General features: G+C 41.7%; 1 protein-coding gene across 3 annotated transcripts in view; it reads right to left on the bottom strand.

Annotated features, from left to right (window-relative positions):
* Window positions 1-18,547, bottom strand: part of LOC131251624 (sodium/hydrogen exchanger 8-like) — a 116,027-nt gene that overhangs the window by 62,856 nt on the left and 34,624 nt on the right. For all 3 annotated transcript variants that reach the window (XM_058252460.1, XM_058252462.1, XM_058252461.1), the window contains one exon: window positions 14,457-14,501. In XM_058252460.1, coding sequence (XP_058108443.1) covers window positions 14,457-14,501 — 45 coding nt within the window. The remainder of the gene's footprint in view (window positions 1-14,456; window positions 14,502-18,547) is intronic.

Genomic DNA, 18,547 nt, shown 5'->3' with positions numbered 1-18,547 from the left:
AGCTCCTGTAACAACATCATGAAATCGTTGGAACCATGCCCGAGGGGCTTGTTTGAGACCGTATATAACTTTCTTCAGGCGACAGACTTTATTGGCAGGGATTAAACATCCAGGAGAAGGTTTCAAATATATTGTTTCTTGGAAGTCTCCATGAAGAAAAGCATTTTTCACATCCATTTGAGTGAGTGGCCAAGAGCAAACTGATGATACTGCCAGAAGAGTGCGAACAGTTTTCATCTTGACCACAGGAGCGAATGTCTCATCATAATCAATTCCGTGTTCTTGTTTGTATCCCTGAGCAACAAGCCGAGATTTGTATCGATCCAATGATCCGTCAGACTTGAGCTTCACAGAATAAATCCATTTACTGTCAATTAATTGTTGGTCAGTAGGTTGAGTAACAATGTCCCACGTATAGTTATCATCCAATGCTGCAAGTTCTTCTGCCATATCCTTCTTCCAACAATCATGACTGGCTGCCTGATGGTATGAAGTAGGAATAGATACAGTATCCAGGGTAGTATTCATGGCAGACATAGAGGATATCAAGCGATCAGGCTGTCGATGTACACGAGTTGAACAACGTACCGAGATAGGATCTGGATCGATTACGGGTACAGTAAGGAGAGTAGTAGGTGATGGATCTGTACGTGGTCGTTGTGAATAAACCTGCAATGGACAAGGAGGTGTACTCGAGGCAACCAGAATGTCAAGAAAAATAGTAAGACCAGGAGAGTAGTGTAGGCGAAGGAGGAACAGATGAATGGAAGGCAATATGCTCAAGAAAAACAACATGTCGTGATACCTGTACATGACGAGAGACCGGATCATAGCAACGAAAACCCTTTTGAGTTTTTCCAAATCCCAAGTCAATACATTTGACTGATTTTGGGGAAAGTTTGTTACGTTCACGTGATGCCAGATGAACATAACATACACAACCAAAAACACGAAATATGGAATATATAGGAAGTGAACCGGTGAGAACAAAGTAGGGAGATTTACTATTCAGGACTGTGGTTGGCAACTGATTAATCAAGTAGACTGAATGCAACATAGCTTCTGCCCAGAAGGAACGAGGAACACTCATAGCTGTCATTAAGGTATTGGCAGTTTCAACAATATAGCAATTTTTTCATTCAGCCACCCCGCTCTGTTGTGGAGTATCAGAACAGGTAGTCTGATGAGTAATCTCATGACCCTGAAGATATGCACGAAAATTTGTAGAGAGATACTCTCCCCCTGAGTCAGAACGAAGAGTTTGAATTTTTACTCGAAATTGAGTGTCCACCATAAAATGAAATATTTTGAATTTTTCAAAAACCTTGATTTAGAGTGCAGAAAGTAAATTCAGGTATATGGGTGAAATCATCAATGAATATAACATAAATCGTAGTCCAGAGAGAGACATAATTGGGGAAGGGCCCCAGACATCCGTATGCACTAGTTCAAACATAGATGATGATTTTGTAGTACTTAGAGGAAAGGGAATACACTTACTTTTTGAAATGCAACAAGAAGAACAAGAATAATCCAAATTCTTTTTATTAAGATAAATATTCCCTAACATGCCAGAAGAAAAGAGCTGAATCAAACGATTAGAATGTGGATGACCCAGGCGTTTATTTGCCGAACAAATATCCGAGGAAGAGGGAGAGAAGAAACAACGAGCTGGAGTAACGGATGAGTGAAAGTCCAGCACGTACAAACATCCATGCCGCCTACCCTTCCCAAGTACCTTCCTTGTTACCAGATCCTACACAAAACAACAATTTGGAAAAAAATATGACTAAGCAGTTATTGGATGTAAGTTGACCAACAGAAATTAAATTTGAGGAGAGTTTAGGGACATGAAACACATCACGAAGGGTAAACTGGTGATGGTCAGAAGGAGAGAAAGTTAATGAACCAACGGACTGAATGGGTAGTTTAGTGTCATCTGCAGTAGAAATAGCCTGATTGCCAGTGCAGGGATGAATATCGCGAAGATGTGATACATCACCAGTCATATGATTAGAAGCACCGAAATCGAAAAACCATGGAGAAGATGAAGTTATACCTAACATACCGGCCGCAAAAAGGGCCTGCACGATATGCTGGAGCATTGCAGGAGTCAAAGGTGAGGAAAGACCTTCAACAGAACCAGTGGATGCAATATCACTAACAGAAGGCTCGAAAAAAGTAGTCGCAGAAGTAGCAAAAAGCATGACCATGGCCACGACCTCGACCACCACGTCCACGGCCGAATGAGGATGCATAGGCACATGAACGGCAGTCCTGAATACCATGACCAGTCCTTCAACAATAAGCGCACCAATCTTTGCACTGAGCGACGACATGTCCCACTTTGTTACAGCCGTGACAAGTTAAAGGAGTGGAACCACGGTTTGGTGCAGAGGTCGATACAGCAAGTGTCAGGTCAGATGGTCCCTGAGATATCCCCTGAGAAAGGATCTGCAGTCGTTGTTCCTCGGCTAATAAATCATTAATAACCGAATTCATTTAAGGAGTTGGGCTACTGTTCAGGAGAGCAGCCCTGCAATGCTCAAATTCCGGACGCAGTTTCATATGAAACTGTCTAACTTGCACACTCTCACACATTGCGTGGAATATTTTAAAGTCATTTAAGAATTCTGGATTCATCATAGCCATCTCTGTCCAAAATGTAACCATTGTAGAGTAGAAAGTTTGAATACTTTTCTCACTCTGAGTAAGGTGAACCAGATCTTATTCCAGGCGGTAAAACCTAACCGCATTACTCTGTTGATACATAGTTTGGAGATGCTCCCACATAGCCTTAGCAGTACGATGTGGCGTGAGGCCAACAGCTATTGATCGATCGACCGAATCGAGAATCCAGGTAATAATCCGTCCATTTTTCATTTCCAAATTAGCCATTCTGTCGGCATCGGTGGAAGCAGGGACAGTAACAGATCCATCAATCAGTCCCCACAAACCACGACCCTTGAGAAAACTTTGAAAGTGAATGGCCCATAGATTGTAGTTGGTGCCATCGAAACTACATCGTGGGGCCTCTGTACGGGAGTCTTTATCCATAGATAGGAAGAAATAAGAACGATGCTAAAGAAGAAAGTACCTTGCAGCCACAGATCAGAACAGCAACCAGCAAAAGACAGAGATAGCAGTAGATAAGAACAGCAAACAGCAATAGATCAACAAGGATCGGATGCAACAGTAGACAGCAGCAGATCAATAGATCAGGACGTGCAACAGTAGGTGGGAGCAGTAGGGATCGGATGCAGCAGGAGGTGCTGCAGTAGGGATCGGATGCAGCAGGGATGTGCGCAGAGAGTTGCTCAGGGACGTGCGTGTGCAGGGACATGCGCAGGTGTGTGCACAGGGTCATGTGTAGGGCCGTGCACAAGGGAGCGGACAGGCCTGGGGAAGATCATACGTGCTTGGGGAGGGCTGGATCTGACAGGGCAGGGCCGGATCTGATAGGGGAGGAGCCGGATCTGACAGGGGAGGGCCAAATCTGACAGACGGTGGTGCTAGTGATGGAGAAGATGCCGGATTAGGATCGGTATTGCTTTGATACCATAAAAGCAAAGAGAAAACGATGAAGGCTTTGAGGAAAATGATTCTCCTTTGCTTTTCTGTGTGTTTGAGACAACCCTGAAGGATTAAATATATAGAGCTTTACAACGACTATACAAGGTAAAATGATAAATACAAAATCTTCTACTTATACACTGTCTGTCTATAGAATCGACTATACAAGGCATGTGGCCTGTCTAACATGAGTCTCTCTCATTCTCTCTCCATCTCACGTCCCCTTCTCTCCTCTCTCGTTTTCTTCTTCTCATGTCACTTCTCCTATCTCTCACGTGATCATCACCATCAACGTTACACAACGATCGTCAGCATTAGTTGTTGGTCCATACATCACTTGGGACATTTTCATGGTATTTGAGCAATGTTACTAAGTGAATGGATGGTGGAGCTTCCATTCATCAACCAGCCCACGGAACTTGGCACAGTACTCATGAAGATTATCACCTTGTCGCATTGTCTAGAACTCTTTAAAGATGTCCTATAACCACTGAATATTTTTCTCACTAGAATAGATCTCCTTGGCACTATCACCCTACATGATGTTGTGATACATCTGATACTCCATGCTATGAAAAAGATAACTCATTACTTGGCAGTTATCCTTCTTCCATTGAGAGAATGTGTCAGAATCCGCTATGGGCCCATCAGCAGTTAAAATGTTTTAACTTCTGTTTGGATGTGAGATAGATTTTGATAGATCGAGCTCATGGAAGGTAATTCTTAACTCAAACTTTCACAGAGGAGATTTGTTGTGTATCTGTTCAATTTTTAAATTTGGAGTCTATTGTGATCTTGGGCACGGTGATAGGAGAAACAAAGGAATTCGGTAACCAAGTATCAATGAATCAACAGCAATCGACTCCGAAATTCAGACATAATGAGTGCCCAAGTAAGGCCAGTAAAGAGAGGCAAGAAACTTAACGACACCACAAAGAGGATCACCAGCGAATCACCTCTTAAGCCATCAACAGCAGCTGCAAAATTTTAACAAAGGCAAGCAGCACAATAGTGCTAATGCAGCGAAGACTTCTTACTAGATCGGTGATGACATACAGCCCTAATTGAAATGGACCACAACGCGCGCGCGCGCACACAGAGATCAACTCCCAATCAAATTTTTTTCATATTGTGACCACTCCAAGTAATTTTTCCATCTAGTTCGATGGTGGTGACCATTAGCCCAGGGCAGTCATTTTGACTACTTTCCATGGGAATCTGAATTGTGATTACCATCCAAACCCCATTTTGTCATAATGCAGGATTTAAACCATGAAATCAGGAGAACTCGAATCAATAACAAAACAGATGTTAATACCATCCATTATGTGTCCAGCCAGTAGATGAACGTGTGGGTTGGATGTTGACCAATTGCGTCTCAGTCATTAATTGATCTGAAATACTACCAATGCATGCAATGATGGAAGAATGGTGACCCGGTCGTGGTCCGATTGTGTCTCAATCAGGGGCTGATCTAACATACCACTGATGTATGCTTAGCATGGGTTGATATGAAACATGACATGCACAGCACAAAATGCCATCTCTTCCCTGTTTCAATCACTGGCTGCGCAACGATCTAATCCAGACAACAAGTTGTTGGTAATGTGGCATTACGGTGAACAACACATGAATAGTCTAGAGAAGTGGCAGTGTGATGGAGAAGCGAAGTATGAGTTGATGTTTTTACAGCATGACAAATGGCATCTGGATATTCAGGTGATGATGGGGCATCGTGATGAAGAGATGAGCAGATTTGATGAGAAATGACTGGTGGACAGACTTGAAGCAATGGTGATGGGTAAGAAGTTGGTGTTGAAAATGATTGCGAATGGTTAAAAATCATGATGACCTCGACACAGTGGCGAGATGAGGTTAGGAATCTAGGCTAGAATGATGATGATGATGAGAAAGAGTGAGAGAGGAAGAAAATTGTAGAAGAAAAGAGGATCCCATGAATTCCTTGTGGGACAAGGTTATAGAGAGGATTGAGAGAAAGCTTTTGGGTTGAAAGAGCCAATATCTATCTATGGGTGACTGCCTAACCCTCATCAAAGCTGTGTTCTATTCCGGTGTATTGTCTTTTTTCAAATGCCCTAAGTCAGGTTTGGAGACATTGGAAACATTGAGAAGAGACTTCTTGTGGCAAGGGGTGGAGGAGAAAAAGAAGTCCCATCTCCTAAAGCGGGATCTTTGATCTATGAATATAGCATTGCTTGGGAAGTGGATTTTGAGATTTGGCAGTGAAGAGGGAAGACTTTGGAGGGAGATTATTGTTAGCAAATATGGTGCGAACGAGGGAGTTGGGAAGTAAAGAGTTCTTCTCTATATTGTGCTTCTGGAATTTGAAAAGTGATTGCTTTAGTTGGGCATCTATTTAGTAAAGGGATTTTGATGAGGACATCACGTCATGTACACCTTTGTGTACGTATTAGAGGAGGAGACGGGCCGCACCAATTTCCTTGTGGCTAGGCGAGTATCCTTGATCGTGTTGAAGACCTCATGTGCATGTGCCAGCATCTGAAAGACCCCACACTGGGAAGATGCACATGGGCTGCTTTATGAAGTGATATAGACCATTGTATTGGATGGACGTGACGATCAGGCCATTAGATCGCATGGATCAAATGATCGGGCCATTGATCGTGGATCATCCACATCAGTTTTAGACTTTATCATCTTTTAGGATTTAGTTTTTGATTATTTCATGTTTGGACACATTATGAGTGATTTTATTTAGACTAGGGCTATTTTCATTAAAATTCACAAGATGGTATGATATTTGTAATTTTTGAAACTTCTTGAAGCTATAAAAAGAGGAGGGGAGTGTGACCTCTATCCCATTGGATTTTGTGAAAAAAAAAAAAAAAACAAAGAAGTTTTGCTCATTTTCTTCTTCTTCCATCTTCATGAGATTTAAAGATACTTCCATGTGATTTGGAAAGGAGATTGGTGTGAGGCTATTCTTCATTAACGGAGGTGCGATGTCTCCATCTATCTACACATCATCATGAAAGCAAAGAGATGCAGAAGCTTTTCTGTGTATTTGAGACAACCCAATGGGGTTGAATATATAGATATTACAATCATCTATACAAGGAAAGAATAAACGTAGAATTCTCTATCTATAGAAACAAGATATATAAGGTATGGATATACAAGGTATGTGAGCTGTCTAACATCCCCCCTCAAACTAATGCTGGTCATCGACAAGTAATAGTTTGCCAACAAGAAAAGAGTGACGTGCAGACGTGAGGGACTTGGTGAGAATGTTAGCAATTTGATCATGGGATGCCACATGTGGAAGAGAAATGAGCCCAGACTGAAATTTCTCGCGGATAAAATGACAGTCAACTTCAATATGCTTCGTCCGTTCATGAAAAACCGGGTTAGAGGCAATCTGAATTGCACTGAGATTATCGACATGGAGTGGAGTGGGATTCTGTAGAGGAAAGCCCAAGTCTGAAAGAAGTCCACGTAACCAGACGAGCTCACTACACGCAGCTGACATCGCCCGATACTCGGCTTCTGTACTCGATTTGGAAACAGTGGCCTGCTTCTTACACTTCCAAGAGATGAGAGAAGTGCCAAGAAAAACACAGTAGCCAGTGGTAGATCTTCGTGTGAGAGCGCATCCAGCCCAATCAGCATCCGAATAAGCACGAAGATCCAGAGTCGCCGTGGAGGAGAAGAACAGAGATCGATCTAGAGTGCCACGAAGGTACCGTAGGATGTGCAACACCGCAGTCATATGAAGAGTCCGAGGAGCAGAAACAAACTGACTGACGACTTGGACAGCGTAGGCAATATCAGGGCGAGTTATAGTTAAGTAAACCAGACTCCCAACCAGACGGTGGTATAAATCGAGCTATGCAAGTAAATCACCATCGTCACGGCCATAGTGAATGTTAAGTTCTAAAGGAGTCTGAACCGTCTTCTAATCCGCCAATGATGCCAAGGCGAGAAGATCCTTGGTATATTTACGCTGGCTGACCAGAATCCCACGGTTGGAACGCGAAAATTCAAGTCCAAGAAAGTATGTTAGATGGCCGAGGTCTTTCATCTTGAAGGATGCTTGCAGAACTTCCTTTAAAGCCGAAATGCCAGTAGCATTGCTACCAGTCAGTAGGAGGTCATCAACATAAACCAGAATAATAACAATGCCGTGAGCAATGGTTGCACAAAAATAAGGATAGGTCATGACCACTTTGAGTAAAGCCAGCACCCGTAACAACATCGTGAAAGCGTTGGAACCATGCCCGCGGTGCCTGTTTGAGGCCGTACAGGGCTTTCTTTAGGCGACATACCTTATTGTCGGGAATTAAAGAGCCAGGAGGAGGTTTCAAATATACAGTTTCTTGGAGGTCTCCATGAAGAAAGGCATTTTTCACATCCATTTGAGAGAGTGGCCATGAGCGAATAGAAGATATAGTCAGAAGAGTACGAACAGTTTTCATCTTGGCCACAGGAGCGAAAGTTTCATCGTAATCAATTTCGTATTCCTGTTTGTATCCCTGAGCGACAAGTCGAGCCTTGTATCGATCCAATGATCCATCAGACTTGAGCTTCACAGAATAAATCAATTTACTACCAATTAGCTGTTGAGGGTTAAATATTGTATATCAGACCCATTTATTACATAGATTTACACACATGATACCGCTTAATGGCCTGATTAATCGTGTTTATAATGCAGAGTGTATGTAAGAATAGAAACAGTATCCAGAGTAGCATTCATGGCAGACATAGAGCATATTAAGCGATCAGACGCTCGATGTTCTCAAGCGGAACGACGTATCGAGGTAGGTTCGGGATCCGCAACAGGTACAGTAGGTTTGGGTTGAGTAATAGGTGGTGAATCTGTACGTGGTCGACGTGAGTAAACCTGCAACGGACGAGGGAGGGTACTCGAGGCAAACGGAATTTCAGGAAAGGTGGTTAGACCAGAAGAGTTTGGAGTGTGCGGAGGAGGAGGAGAGGAATGAAATGCAATATGTTCAAGAAAAACAACATGTCGTGAAAACCGAACACGACGAGAAACAGGATCATAATATCGAAAATCCTTTTGAGTTTCCCCAAATCCCAAGTACATATATTTGACTGATTTTGGAGATAGTTTATTACGTTCACGTGAAGCCAGGTGAACATAACAGATACAACCAAAAACACAAAATGTGGAATATGCAGGAGGTAAGCCGGTAAGAACAAAGTAGGGAGATTTACTGTATAAAACTTTGGTTGGCATCCGGTTAATCAAGTAGACTGAATGTAACATGGCTTCCGCCTAGAAGGAACGAGGAACACCCATAGCTGTCATCAGGGTGTTGGCAGTTACAACAATATGATAATTTTTCCGTTCAACCACCCCATTCTGTTGTGGAGTATCAGAACAGGTGGTCTGATAAATAATCCAATGACTTTGAAGAAATATACGAAATTCGGTTGAGAGATATTCCCCCCTGAGTCAGAGCGGAGAGTTTGAACTGCAACCTGAAACTGAGTCTTCACCATAGAGTGAAATAACTTGAATTTTTCAAAAACCTGTGACTTTGATTGAAGAAAGTAAATCCAAGTGTACCGTGTGAAATCATCAATGAATATAACAGTATCGTAATCCAGAGAGACATAATTGGTGAAGGACCCCAGACATCCGTATGCACAAGTTCAAACATAGAAGATGATTTTGTAATACTTAAGGAAAAGGGAATACATTTGCTTTTTGAAAGACAACAGGAAGAACAAGAATAATCCAAATCATTTTTATTAAGAGAAATATTCCCTAACATGCCAGATGAAATTAACTGAAGTAACCGATCAGAATGAGGATGACCCAGGCGAAAGTGCCACAATTTCCACAATTTATTTGCTGAAGTAATATCTGATGAAGATGGAGAAAAGAAACAACAAGCCGGAGTGACAGATGGATCAAAGTCCAGCACGTACAGACAACCATGCCGCCTACCCTTCCCAAGTACCTTCCCCGTTGCCAGATCATGTACAAAACAACAGTTGGGAAGAAATATGACTAAGCAGTTATTGGATGTGAGTTGACCAACTGAAATTAAATTGGAGGAGAGGTTAGGGACATGAAACACATCACGAAGAGTGAATTGACAATGAGCAGAAGGAAAGAAAGTCGATGAACCAATGAACTGATTAGGTAGTCTAGTGCCATCCGCAGTAGAAATAGCTTGATTGCCGGTGTAGGGACGAATGTCACAAAGATGGGATACAGCACCAGTCATATGATTTGAAGCACCCGAATCAAAGAACCATGTAGGAGATGGGGATATACCTAACATACCGGCCGCAGAAAGGGCCTAAACGATTTGTTGGAGCATCGCAAGAGTCAACGGAGATGAAATACCTTCAGCAGAAACAGTAGGTGGAGAACCACTAACAGATGGCTCGGAAGAAATAGTAGTAGTAGTAGCATAAAGAGCACGACCACGGCCATGGCCTAAAGAAGATGCATAGGCACGTGTACAGCAGTCCTGAATACCATGACCAGTCCGTCGACAATAAGCGCATCATTCTTTGCATTGAGCGACAACATGACCCACCTTGTTGCAGCCACGACAAGTCAAATGAGTGGAACCACATGTTGGTGTTATAGTAGACACAGCATGCACCATATCAGATGACCCAGGAGTTGAGGAAGGAAGAGAGAACCTTCAATCGTTGTTCCTCAGCCAATAAATCATTAATAACCGAATTCAATAAAGGAGGAGGGCTACGGTTCAAGAAAACAGCCCGACAATGCTCAAATTCCAGACGCAGCTTCATAAGAAATTGTCGTACTTGCGCACTCTCGCACATAGATTAGAATATCTTAAAGTCATAAGGAAATGTTGGATCCATCATAGTCATCTTTGTCCAAATAGTGACTATTTTGGAGTAGAATGATTGAATACTATCAACACCCTGAGTAAGGTTAATGAGATCCTGTTCCAGGCGGTATAACCGGGCCGCACTACTCTGTTGATAAATTGTCTGGAGGTACTCCCACATTGCCTTAGCAGTGCGATGAGGTGTGAGGCCAATAGCAATGGACCGATCGAACGAATCGAGAATCCAGGTAATAATTCGTCCATTGTTCATGTCCCAATCAGCTAATTTTTCGGCATCTGTGAAAGTGGGGATAGAAATAGATCCATCAATGAGTCCCAACAACCCACGACCCTTGAGGAAGTTCTGGAAATTGATGGCCCATAGAGAATAGTTGGTACCATCAAAACTACAACGTGGGGCCTCTGTACGTGATGAGTTCTTGTCCATTGTTCTGGAGTAATTTAAAGTACTCAAAGAGTTGCAGCAAAAGAAGGTGTAAGATGTACCGTACAGCAGGAGATACCCAAGCAATTGTAGTTTCTGGATCTGGCAGAATAACACAGCAACAGCAACGGATTTGAACAGAGATAGGATTCGGACAAGCAGATCTAGAACAGGATGGAACAACAGCAGCAATAATATGTTCGAACAGCAACAGTATTCGGACAACAAATTTGGAGCAGCAACGGGTTCGAACAGTAGCAGGGTTCGGATGAGCAGATCTAGGACAGGACGAGCAGATCTGAAGCAGAGGAATCGCCGAACGACGCAGCAGGGGCAGTCAGATGACGCAGGGGCGGTCAGATGCGCAGGAACAGTGACCGGACGTAGCAGGGATGACTGGACAACGCAGCAGGGGTGGCCGGATGATGCAGGGCGGTTGGATGCGCAGGGACAGTGACCGGACGCAGCAGGGATGGCCGGACGACGCAGCAGGGGTGGTCGGATGATGCAGGAGGGCCGGCCGGACGGTGCAGGGGCGGTCGGATGAGCAGGGGCAGTTGCCAGACGCAGCAGGGTTGGTGACCGGACGACGCAAGGACAGTTTCGGATCAGGGAGGCTCTGATACCATGAAAGCAAAGAGATGCAGAAGCTTTTCTGTGTATTTGAGACAACCCAATGGGTTTGAATATATAAATATTACAATCATCTATACAAGGAAAGAATAAACGCAGAATTCTCTATCTATAGAAACAAGATATATAAGGTATGGATATACAAGGTATGTGAGCTGTCTAACACATCATCCATTTTCCCTTCATCAAGGTATTTTCTTCAAATTTGTTCGATTCTCCCGTCCTAAATCTTCCTCCTAAACCTAACTTTCTCATTACCCTAAAAATCAAAACCCAATTTTCTCTTTTCCAAAACCCTAACCCTAAACCTAAAATCCCTAACTTTCCTACTTTCCCAAATTACCAAACCCTAACTTTTCCAATTCTTCAATTCACCCAAAATCCTTACACCCCTTTTATCTGTTAGACAAGCCACATGCCTCGTATAACTAATTCTATAGATAGACGATGTATAAGTAGAAGATTTTGTATTTATCATCTTACCTTGTATAGTCGTTGTAAAGCTCTACATATTCAACCCTTCAGGGTTGTCTCAAACACACAGAAAAGCAAAAGAGAATCATTTTCCTCAAAGCATTCATCATTTTCTCTTTGTTTACATGGTATCAGAGCAATACCGATCCTAATCCGGCATCTTCTTCATCACCGGCACCACCGTCTGTTAGATCCGGCCCTCCCCTGTCAGATCCGGCTCCTCCCCTGTGAGAATCATTTTCTTCAAAGCCTTTATCGTTTTCTCTTTATTTACACTATCCAAAACCCTAATTCCCACATCCTAACCTATGAACCATTTAATCCCTTCACCCAATTTGATCCCATAAACCCTAATTTCTATATTTCCCCAATTCTCCTAACGCTATTTTTACCCTATGTTGTATTAGGCCTTCTACTTTGAAATAGACTTTGCCCTACGCTAATTGGATGTCCCTACATCCATTAGATCCTAGTTTCCTTCTATTTAATGATCTTGTGTGACGATGTTGGTGACCTAGGCTAGGATTATGTATGATATTCTTTTGGTTTTCATAGTATTTGTGATGATTATGGCAAGGTTTGTGTTTTTTTTTATTAATTATCTTAATTTTTCTACTTGATCTCACATGATATTTGGTTCATGCATCGGTCCTACATCAGATTTCCTTTTCTTTGGGGGACTAAAAATCGAATTCACTTTTGGTTGGATGTTTGGTGTGGAGAACGAATGCTTTAAGAAGAATTCTGCAGGTTGGCCCACATTGCTTCGGTAGATTCATCGTCATTAACGGATGATGGCGAGGTCTATGGTGGGAATCTGACAGAGGAAATTATGGAGTTGTCTGAATTTGTAGTCTCATCTGAAAAATGTGGTCCCTTCTGCTCAAGAGGAGGATTCGTTAGTCAGGCATGTCCATAGTTCGGGCTACTTCTCCATGCTATCTTTTTTCAACTAGATATGTGGATCGTCCCAACCTCATTCTTTAATGTTTCATTTCATATGTGGTCTTGTGGAGCCCTCCCCCTCGATGGTGGCTTCTGTTTAGTTAGTGGGAAGAAAGAGAATGCTAACTATCAATAATTTACAAAGAAGATCCCTTATTCTTCTAAATATTTGCCTGATGTGCCTAAGAGATGCAGAATCAATCGACCACCTCTTTATTTATTGCAAATTTGCTCGAAAGGTGTGGGACTACTTTATGGATGCTTTTCATATCACTTGGGTGATGCCAAAAGTCTATGGCAGATCTCTTATGGGCTTAACATGGAGGTGGGTTTGGAAATTTGGGGAAGTTGTCTGGAGATTTCTTATTTTGAGTCTTTTTGGTTCATTTGGGGGGATCACAATAATCGATGCTTTCCAAATAAGAGTATCATCACAAGAGGTTATCAAGGTTGGATTAGGCTTCTTATGTAAAGGAAGTTGTCTCTCTCTCTCTAGTTGTAGAATTGGGTTGCAATCTTTCGCGCTTTTTTGGCATACTTTTGATGAATTTCAATTCTCTCTTTAAAATTTATAATAATAATAATAATAATAATAACTAAACATAGAACGTTACCAGAAAACGCATAAACATAACTACATATGCAGATCCTCTTACAAAGATAAAATAACATAGAACTCAAAACACTAGTACTCGGTCACATCTAATTTTGTATGTTGTTGGGGTTCATGTTCTCTAGCCTCTTTAGTCTGAGGATCCGCACACGTCATACTGTCATAAGAGTTGAAATTTACATGGCCCTAAAGCTGAGGCATGGAAATTAAAGGTTTCTCCAAATCCGTGACAAAGGCTCATAGTAGGAGGTATTGGCATGCGGGACACAGCATCTGTAGATCTGGATCTTTTGGGCTGAAGTTAGCACGGGGCACACAACCTCTGTAGATCTTAGATTTTTTGGGCGGAGATTACACTCTCCCACAGGGAAGGACCATGAGAGAAAATTCAAGCCAACGAATCCAGATAAACATCAAATGAAAATACCCAAGGACTCAAATGAAAGCTTCCTCAATGTGTCTCTGACCCCTAACATGGTTCTTTGGAGGGAATGCTTTAAAACTCAGCTTGATGGACTTCTTCTTCTTCTTCTTCTTTATGTTCATAAGGATGAGCTTGATGGACTTTTTCACTCCCAAAGTTAAAAAAGTTTTTAATCATCTATGAGTGAAGCCTGGTCATCAATATCAAACAGGTCACCGACGGATGCAAGAATGGTTAGTAAGCAATCACCTAGGTGGCCAGTCATGTAGGCGGTTCTAACAATTTTTTACCACAGTGGTATACAGAATTGTCTTGAAATTCTCATGGAAATCATCTAATATATGAGCTATAGCAAACTACATGGCATTGTGTAAAGAACTCACAAAGAACAAATTCAACTTTTTTTTCTCATTCAAAGTAGCAATATTAGGACAGGCGAATTAACATGATACATATGCAAGTGCCACCATGCAAGCATTACATAATGAAATAAATTGGAATACTGCATGATATGCTTACCTTAAGATGAAAATTAGTGTATTAGCGATGTAGGAAACCATTTCCCTGAAAGGAGATAAAGATCATAGATAAATATGCAGTCCAAAGCTGCAAGAAGGAAATTCAATTCATGCACATTCCCAATATCTTATTCAAGAATTAGATGCATAGGATGCCCGCAACCAAAATCTATATGATATAGCAGACCACTTTCTTACAAAGAAAAATATGTTATAACTGGAAAAAAGCAACAAGGTCCATACACATTGACCTGAAGCGTTTGAGTATCAGTTAGGTTCAAAAATCAAAACAGTGGAAAGAACACCCTAACATCAACCTGAGTGATAATACTTTTCTTAAAGAAAATTAGGCCATTGCCTAACCTACCCCATGGTTTGACGCCTAAATAAATGAGCCCCTCTAGATGCATACTTGGTATAGCCGACAAATGAGATACATTAACCGCACATAGTTATATCAAACCCTAGTACCAAAGCACTCCCATTCCAAGAATAGAGATTCTTCCACTTGAAAAGAGAGGACAATCAATGCAACAACCATCGAATAATCAAAGCTCTCACCAATTTGATGGCCTGGATCTCACACCTCACTTGTGGAAAACAAGCACTTGCACAAACCCCGGAGAAGGGTTGATGCCCAAGGCTGGTAAAGAGGAAAAATGTCCCAAAAGTTGTGGACATTTTCTCTTTATTGAGTTTTATACAGAGGAAAATGAAGAGAAGCCCTAACACTAGTGTGCATGTGCACAATGCTTTGTTCTCCTATGGAGCATGTATTTGTGCTCTTACACTATAATTAAAGTGTTTGGGTTTTAAGACCCAACACATACAAGACACCTCTCTCTCTCTCCGAGGAGGCCCCATCAATTGATGATAGGGCCTCCTTGGACGTCCTTTGTGGGCTAGTGCATCATTGGCTTGTAGTGCCTTAGGTGTTTTTGAGAAGTCTCCACAGATGGTGGCTCTTGAGAAGCCTTCTTCAAGTGACTATGTTCTCTTGTCTCATGACGCCTATGAGGCCTTGATGAGACTGCATGTTCATGGTGCTCCTGATACTTTCATAGCCGTTGCAGCCCAGTCAGGTATTGCCCTTCATGTGTCTTCCCCTTCTTGCTGGGTCATTGACTCTTAAGCCACATCCCATGTGACTGGTAAGCCCTATTTGTTAAGCTCTTATCTACCCTCAAGTCAGTCCTACTTTGTCACTGTCACAAATGGAAACCAAACACCAATATCTGAAACCCATCTCTTCCCCACCATGCCTCTATCATACATCCTACATGCTCCCAGCTTTCCTCTTAGTCTCTTAGCTGTTGGTTCTCTTATAAAGTCTTTATAAATTGTTCAAAAACTTTCTTTCCTTCTCACTGTGTGTTTCAGGACCTCCAGAAAAAGCAAATGATTTGTGGAGTCTATTTCCTTGATGATGCACTTGTAATGGCATCCAGTGCCATGTCCTTAGATCAAGAGTCTTTGTCCAGATGGCATTGTCGCCTAGGACATCCATCACTGTCTAGGTTAAAACTTTTGTTTCTGTCAATATATGTAACTAAACCCATATATTGTGAAACTTGTGAGTTCTCCAAACATCATCAAGTCTTCCCACCTAGCTTATTGGAGAGGAAATCTAAACTATTTGAACTTGTTCGTTCTGATGTTTGGGGCCCTGCGCCTGTTATCTCTCTTTTTGGTTATAAATATTTTGTTACCTTCATTGATGATTGCTCTCGAATGACTTGGGTTTATCATCTCAAATCTAAACATGAGGTGTTTGATATATTCAAATATTTTTACAATGAAGTAGTCGCTCAATTTCAATGTCCTATTAAAATTCTACATTCTAACAATGGGGGCAAGTATATGTTGAATACTTTTTTGTCCTTTTTGCAAGATCATAATATATTATCCCGTATTTCATGTTCATGAACCCCTTAACAAAATGGTGTGGTTGAGTGAAAGAACTATCATCTTCTTAAAGTAACAAGTGCCCTCTTAGTTCCGTTTTGAGAAGATGCTTTGCTTACTTCTACCTTCCTTATTAATCACATACCATCCCGAAAATTGTCACATAAATTCTCATTTGAAATTTTGCATCTGCATAATAAACCTTTCCCCTTACCACTGAAAGTCTCTGGGTGTGTGTGCTTCGTTCAAGTTCTTGATAGTAGTAATGAAAAGTTAAGTACTTGAGCTATTAAATGCGTCTTCTTAGGGTACTCTCAAGCTCAACAGGGATATAAATGTTATAACCCTCAGATCCCTCAGATCTATAAGAGATATGCCTTAGCGGATGTGACCTTCTTTGAAGTGGTTCCTTATTTTTCTGATGAAGGGCAATCGCCACATGAACCTCTTATTCGTCAAGGGGAGCATAACTTTATACGCTTCGCGACTCATCTTGATGATACTCCTATATCACCTGCCTCCTCCAAGCCCATTTTGGTGTATCATCGGCGAACTAAATCCTCCACTACTCGTCACCTATCAATCATTTCATCCACTTCGGCTGGTGGCTCAAGTACTATCTCTCACCCTCCTCATGACGATCTTCCCATTACCTTGTGAAAATTTTCTTGCTCATGTATGAAACATCACATTAGTAGTTTTGTTTCCTATCAACATCTTTCACCATCCTAGTCTTTTGCAACTTTCATATCCTTGTTTGTTGTCCCTTGTACCTTAAAGGAAGCCATGAGCAGCCCTGACTAGACTCAGACTATGATGGAAGTAATGCAAGCACTTGAGAAGAACAATACCTGGGAGTTAGTTCCTTCACCTCAGGGTAAGCAAATTGTTGGATGCCAATGGATTTATACCATCAAGTATATTCCAAATGATTCAGTTAACCGTAATAAGGTATGGTTGGTCGCCAAGGGCTAGACTCAAACCTATGGCATGGATTACTTTAAGACATTATCTCCTATGGCCAAACTCAACTCTGTTCGAGTGGTGATTTCTCTGGCTGTAAATTTGTCTTGGCCCCTCTTCCAATTGGATGTGAAGAATGCTTTCTTACATGGTGACCTTGTTGAGGAAGTTTATATGCATTAGCCCCTGGGTTTTTCCCTATCAAATATTTCACTTGTGTCAATTGAAGAAATCCATCTATGGCCTCAAATAGTCTTCACGCGCTTGGTTTGATAAATTTAGTCATGCTCTCCTCAAGTTTGTATTCGTTCAAAGCCATGTAGATCACTCTCTTTTCATTTGTCGGCAGCCTACAGGGATTGTGGTGCCCATTGTCTATGTTGATGACATCGTGGTATCCGACAATGATAATGAGGGTATGGTGGTCATTAAGTTATTTCTCAAGACTCGGTTTGAGATCAAAGATCTTAGGACTCTCCAGTATTTCCTAGGAATTGAAATTGCTCGATCAAAGTTCGAAGTTGTGTTGTCAGAGGAAATACGCACTTGATCTTCTCTCTGAGACCAGGATGCTAGGATGGAAGCTTGTTGCTATGCCAATGGAAACTACCCAGAATATCACCCTTGATGACGGTGAACTCTTAGATCTTGAGATGTATCGCCGGTTGGTTGGTCGACTTATCTATTTAACTATTACCTAGTCGGACCTATCCTATGTTGTGGGCATCATTAGTCAATTCATGCATGTTCCTCATACCATACATCTGACTATGGTGTATCTTATCCTTCGGTATCTCAAATTTGCTCTAGGTAAAGGTTTATTGTTTCAACCGCATGGTTATCACCATCTTTCCGGTTATTCTGATGTTGATTGTGTTGGCTACAACTTGCATGATAAGCAGTCTCCATCCAGGTATTGTACTTTTCTTGGTGGAAATCTTATCGCCTAGAAAAGCAAGAAGCAAACCGTTGTGGCACGATCTTCTGTCGAAGTTGAGCATTGAGCAATGGCCAATGCAACATGTGAACTAGTTTGGCTTCGCAACCTTCTACAAGAGCATGGCTATTTTCCGTCAGGTCCCATTCCATTGTATTGTAACAATCAAGTTGTCGTTCACATCACTAGCAATCCGATATTTCAGGAGCGCACGAAGCACATTGAGATTGATTGTCATTTTATTTGTGAAAAAGTCGCTAACAAGGAAATTGCAACCCCTTTTGTTT

Source organism: Magnolia sinica, chromosome 7 (genome assembly GCF_029962835.1).
Source record: "Magnolia sinica isolate HGM2019 chromosome 7, MsV1, whole genome shotgun sequence".
Taxonomy (NCBI): Eukaryota; Viridiplantae; Streptophyta; class Magnoliopsida; order Magnoliales; family Magnoliaceae; genus Magnolia; species Magnolia sinica.
This window is presented reverse-complemented; position numbering and strand designations above follow the sequence as displayed.